The following is a 6,395-nucleotide window of genomic DNA, read 5'->3' on the forward strand; positions in this document are numbered from 1 at the left end:
CGACGATCTCGAATTGCAAGTAGCAACCACCTCCGGCGAGGTATATATATACATTGAGCCTCTCGTGATACAAACTTACTGAAATGTGAATACATATGTATTAACGCGCGCGACTCTCTTTCTTTTTTTAGCCCTCGGCCGGATCGAGTACGACAAAGCGTGGAAAATCCAAGGCGATGAAAACAGGAGAAACATATGCCATTGAGTTTGTCAGTGAAACCGGCAAGCCCCTACAGCACACCTCAAAGTTTATCAACCAATGCGGAGTCGTTGTTAGAGACAACGTCCCGATCACCGTCCAGGAATGGAAGGAGCCAAAGAAGGCACGTCTTGGTTTCAGTTTTGTCGACAAGAGAACGAAAAAGGATTGCTGGAGAAAGCTTATGGAACATTTCATTCTACCTCCGGAATACAACAAAGTCGATGAATTCGGTAACGAGGTTCCGGGTGGACGTGAGAGGAGGAGGCTAGTTATAGAGTTCGCTCTTCAGAAGATGGGCGAAGCATTCCGGAACTTCAAGAAAAATTTAACCCGTGACTATGTCAACAAGGGCAAGACTCCGGATTTCAATGGACAACATGAGAAACTGAAAGATGATTGGCCAGAATTTGTGAGGCAAAAGCAATCGGAGCATTTCAAGGAAATATTGAAAAAAATAAGGATAATGCGAGTAAGAAAAAGTTCCATCATATTATGGGGCCAGGAGGATACCGCCTTTCGGAGCCTAGGTGGCAGAAGATGGAGGAGGACCTGAGGGTGCGAGGAATCCCTCTAGGTACAGAGGGATGGGACCCAAGGGCCAAAAGCTGGTGCTACGGGCATGGGGGATCGCTAGACCCGGAGACAGGGGTGTGTGTTCACCGAAAGAAAAAGTTTGCTCCCACCCAAGCCCTTATTGACGCAATGACCCAAGCTCAAGAGGGCTTGATCAAGTTCAACAGAGAGAAAGACGCACTGACAACAGCCCTTGGGAATGATGAACACGGAGGACGTGTACGAGGCAAAGGCAAAGTTCCGTGGAAAGTAGGGTTTTCCCAGGACAATGACCCGTACTGTTACAGAAGCCGTAAGAGAAAGACGGACCGGGATGCAGATCTTATGGCGAAGTTTGCATCGGAACTCCATGAGTTGAAGCAGACCGTGCATGAACTAGTAAAAGAAAAATCGGCTGCAGTGCCGCATGAAGATCATGAAGCGGATCGCGGAAGCCAGCAGCGGAGAAGCAGCGTGGCTTCCACGGATGCCCCGCCTGGTGCTAGTGCACCGATGATCGAGATTCGTGCACGGGAGCCTCACTACCCCATGGATGATGTAAAGGAGATGAAAGAATGTGATCTGCATTATCCCGTGGGGAACGTTTCCACGAAGGTAGCTAGCGGCAGTGCTTTACCCTGTACACCTGGAGCACTCCACCACAACAACCCCATTGCATATGGCTATGCTCGTGTCACGGTGGAAGACATAGTCCAAGGGTTTGAGGACCTGGAGATTGACAAAGCTACACCCGAAGGGGAGAGAAGACTTGGAGATGTCAAGCGCCAGATCATTCTATGGAAAAAGAAGTACATAGTGTTTCCAGGCGAGGCGCCAAGGCTAACAAGTCCACCCCCCTCCGATGGTGGTGGTGGTGGTGGTGGTGGCGGTGGTGGTGGTCGTGGTGGTTCACCTACACCTCCTTCACGCCATTCGACACCGTCCCCCGATCCACAACCTCCGGCGGGTACGACGCCCCCCAATCCTCCTCCGGTGGGTACGACGCCCCCCAATCCACCTCCGGCGAAGAAGCAGAAGCAAGCGGACAACAAGGAAACCCGCTCCTGGACTATTAACCCGGACCCTTATGTACCTAAGACCACAAGGGTACCGGAGCCATCACTGAAGCCTCTCCTCCCAAGGCCTTGGGAACTTAGTGAAGCTGAAACCAAATTGGCCGCGTCTGCTCATTATGGGAAATGGAAGGCGGATATGAAGGCGATAAAAGAGCCTGAGCCCAAGCAAGTATTCATTGAGAAGCAAAAGAAGTGGGCTAAGGATTTTTTGACGACACCGTCCCAAGCCGAGCTGAATATGCCTGACGACTATGGACATGAACTTCGTAGGCAAGCAAAAATATTGAAGGAGGAGAAAGAAGAAAGTAAAAAAAGCGGGAAACAAGTTGACCAGCTCGGGATGCAGAATAAACAATCGATCCCCCCGCTCATAGTGAAAGCCGGTCCGGAAGAGGACCCCGAGATCATAGCAGCTGCGGCAGCACTTGGATTGACTGTAGCGAGTGCCATGAAACAAGCGTCCGAGATGGGTTTGACTCTTCGTGCCTTCTTAGGCCTTGAGGATGCGCCAGTATGTGAGATAGCATTACAATATGTGCGGAATGGGCCTCTTGTCGAGCCTGCGCGGGAAAAGAGTCTACCACCACAAATGCGAAATCTGTTATGTTGGTACAAGCAATTCATAACATGGGCCGACAAAGAATATGTTTATGCGGATGTTACAGAGGAGCATCACACCAAACGGTACTCTGTACAAGTTCATATGAGTGAATTGTTCCAGCTGTTCAATCTGCGGGACCTCGACAAATCTATGCTGAGTTGCTACGTTCTGTAAGTGATTTATTTCTACCTCATCTCGTTCTTCATTGCCTGCACTATATATATATATTGTCCTAACTATATTGTTGCATACGCTATTATGCAGATTGAAGATTTGGGAATGCAAAATAAGAAACATCCATGATGTTGGGTTCATTGACCCACATATCGTTAATGGACATGTGTTACAAAATCCCCCCGAAGACATGGAGAAAGACTTGTACATGTTTCTTAGAAAGCATCAACTCAAAAGTCATATTCTATTTCCTGACCATTTTGGGTGAGTGTTTCTCTCTTGTGCCCATTCTCTTTTGTTTACTCCATGCATGGTATGTCTAATCGATGAGTTATGCATGACTGTGCATGTAACGTGTCCGCAGGTTCCACTGGATTCTGCTAAATATTGAACTTCACACCTCCAGAGTTCTAATCATGGACTCTATGGATTCGGATCCAAAGCGTTGGGCGACATGAGAAAAATGCTGCAAAAGTAATTATTTTCAATCATTTGAGCTCTATATCGATCGGTCTCTTTCGTTCATTTCCTAATATCAAGTAACTAATAACTCCCTTGTTCATTTAATTTTCTTTGCCCTGTAGGGTTTGGAGACGGTTCTCAGAAGAAATTGTCGGTGAATTCAAACATGAGCTAGATTTTAGAAGGTTAGTTAATGTGGATAAGCAGCCACCGGGGACCAATCTATGTGGATACTATGTTTGTGAGAACATCCGGAGACACACCTCTGAGCGGAAGGCATTGGATAGCGTGCGCAAGGCGACGGATAACTTGCGGAGGAGGCTTAGTCCAGAAGCTCGCTTCCGACCAATTCAAGATGAATTAGCAGAATTTTTCATGAGGGAAGTCATCAATCCTAAAGGAGAACACTATACCGAGGACGAAGAAATTTATATGCATACCCGAGATTGAAACTTGTTCGAAGTTGTATATGGTCATCCATCCTAACTGTGTATGGAAACTTGTTCGAAGTTGTATATGGTCACCCGAGATTGAATATATATTATATATTCCTCTTGAATTCTTCTTGTTTGAAATTTCATATGCATGTATATAGTAGCGTAGAATATGTGTACTGAAACTTCATCAAAATTAAAATAAAACACAAAATAAAATATAAAAGAAATAAAACACTACAAATTAAAAAGAAACCAGGTTTAGGGGGGCTAAAACCCTAAACCTGCGGAGGAGGCCTTTAGTCCCGGTTAGCCACGAGAACCGGGACTAAAGGTCCTCCGCCCCGACGGACCCCTGGCGCCCACGTGGAAGGGCCTTTAGTCCCGGTTAGCCACGAGAACCGGGACTAAAGCCTTTAGTCACGGTTCGTAAGAGGCGCGACTAGAGGGGGGGGGGTCTTTAGTCGCGCATATTTAGTCCCGGTTGCACAGCCGGGACTAAAGGCCTTTGCGAACCGGGACTAAAGGCCCATTTTCTACCAGTGTACTTTCTCATCCTGGTGTTATGCTTGAACCAATCATCCAATCGTAAGATTCAAAGCATCATAGCAGGGGATGATAGATTAGCGTTCAAAGGAACTCTAGTAGATTGCCCAAATATTAAGCCACCAAAAAGGTTTTGAAGTGCATTCCAGAAGTGTTTAGAGGCTCTGGAAACACCGTGCAAACTCGGACACTGTACCTTGTGTGAAACCCACTTGTAAGTAGGACACATTTTTCTTTTCTTTTCTCTTCTCCACTCCACGATCCTGAAATCCAGCGCCGACACTCCTCTGACTACATGGCATGTACCCGACGCAGCACACATATCTGAAACACAGAATGGATGAGACTGAAGAAAAGAGAACTGCACCAGCACAAATGAAAGGGAGAAAATAAGAACATAGCTTAAACTCTACCTTGAAATGTTGTCGTGGAGAGCACAAGCTCATGTGGTACTAATAATATGAAGTTTCAGCACAACTGCATAGGAAAATCTCATTGATATGATACAAGCCCATGCCCTTTCAGTAATGGACGCATGGATGGCAATGTCATTCCCTTTTTTACAATTTGAATGTTTTTCGCAACTAATTTGAAAAGCGCATCATCTAAGAACTATACACATATTGCGTGCAAGAGAGTGAATTGCAAAAAACATCGACACTTCAGGCAAGGTTTGCAGGAACCACACATTTACGGAATTGTGCCAAAAAGCACTAATTTTTTTCATAATTTTTTGCAAAAAACACTGGTTGCTCGTTTGGACCGTTTTAAGTACGTTAATGACATGTGGGCCCCGTATTTGTCGACGTGGCGGCACTGTTGCTCTGTCCGAGCCGTCAAACGGCGTTAGACACCATGCCCGCACCGGTTCGAGCCGCTCGGGTCAAACACCCCCAAATCGGTGCAGGCCCACCCCCCAGCCCTCATTGTCTCTCGGCCTTCTCCCTCTCTCTGCTCCCGCTCGTTCGCCGCCGCCGCCCCCTCCCACATCTCCGACCGCCATCGCCGCCGCGTCGCCATGGTGTCCTGGTCTGATGACGACAGCAGCGAGAACTCTCACCAGTACGTCGACTCAGCTTCAGACGAGAGCATCATCCAGGTGAGTTGCTCGAGCTCGAGCTAGGGTTAGGGTTAGGGTTTGGATTTGGTGATTTTTCTATTGAGCTTGATCTGAAGTTTTGTTACAAATGGTTGGCTTTCCTTTGCACCTGCAGATCCCTGATACCATGGATGACTCCGATTTCGAGGGCATTGAAACTGACATTTTGTGCAATGAACACGGCCTGCCAGCACAGAGGCATGTTGATTTCCAGGGCATCCATACTGGCAGGAGGTTCCTTGCTTGTGTTGTGAAGGTATGTGCCAAATTTGTGCTAATTTGGTCATTGTTTAGTACCGATTTTATAGTTTGCAGATCTGCTGTGTTAGTTAGGTTGTTTAAATATGTGGTCTCAATGCTTACTTGCTCAGTGAGGTCATTGTTTATATGTGAGCATGTGCACCGTGTTGTCAGCAGATCTGGCCTGTTAGTTAGGTTGTTAATTAGTTATGTATTTTCTGTGATAGTGGTGGGTTGGTGAGGTCATTGTTTATATGTCAGTATGTGCATAGGTTTGGGAGCACTGATTGAGACTTGTTACTTTATAGCATGTGGATTAGTGAGCACTGTAATTGTTTAGCTCATTGTGTCATATATCTCATATCCATTTGTTTAACACTAATATTACAGGAGGGAACAAACTGTGGGCTGGTTGAATGGGTTGATCCATATTGGCCAGCTACAATGGAGAATGCATTGACCAAGTTGTGGAATAAGTATGAAGAGTGCAAGAGGAGCAAGATTGAGGACAATCTGACAAGCTCATTTGTTGTTCAGAATCTGACACAACAGAAGATCAAGCTGTAGGCAAGTTATGAGAGGTTGGTTGAAGATGTCAACGGCCTCTTGGATGCCCAGGAGCAGAGGGCTCAAATGCAGAGAGGACAGATGCAGTAGAAACCTGATGAGAGCAAGCTACAGGAGAAGTATGACATGGTCAAGAACCTGACAGTTGCTCAAGCCAATGTCATTAGGAACATGAAGTTGAAGCTTGCTGAAGAGAAGATGAAGTTGCAGGCCCACATTAATGAGCTTGAGAAGGTTGTGGAGCAGACCAAGGTGAAGCTGAATGGGATCAAGGCCATCTTAGATGAATGAGCAGTATAATGTAATATGTTGCTTATTAGTACCACCAGCATGGTTATGGGATGATGAGTACTATCATTATGGTTATATAATGAGTACTATTAGATGAATGATCTAGTAATATCAGAATTATGGTTATGTAATGTTCCTATTTAGCATTAAG

At 46.1% G+C, this 6,395-nt stretch overlaps 1 protein-coding gene across 1 annotated transcript; it reads left to right on the forward strand.

Annotated features, from left to right (window-relative positions):
* The first annotated feature begins 5,065 nt into the window (after window positions 1-5,065).
* On the forward strand, window positions 5,066-5,953 carry LOC109732409 (uncharacterized). The gene is made up of 3 exons (XM_020291585.1): window positions 5,066-5,146; window positions 5,262-5,402; window positions 5,777-5,953. The coding sequence occupies exons 1-3, from the start codon at window positions 5,066-5,068 to the stop codon at window positions 5,951-5,953; spliced, it is 399 nt and encodes a 132-aa protein (XP_020147174.1).
* Window positions 5,954-6,395: the final 442 nt, after the last annotated feature.

This window comes from Aegilops tauschii, chromosome 5 (assembly GCF_002575655.3).
Source record: "Aegilops tauschii subsp. strangulata cultivar AL8/78 chromosome 5, Aet v6.0, whole genome shotgun sequence".
NCBI lineage: Eukaryota > Viridiplantae > Streptophyta > Magnoliopsida > Poales > Poaceae > Aegilops > Aegilops tauschii.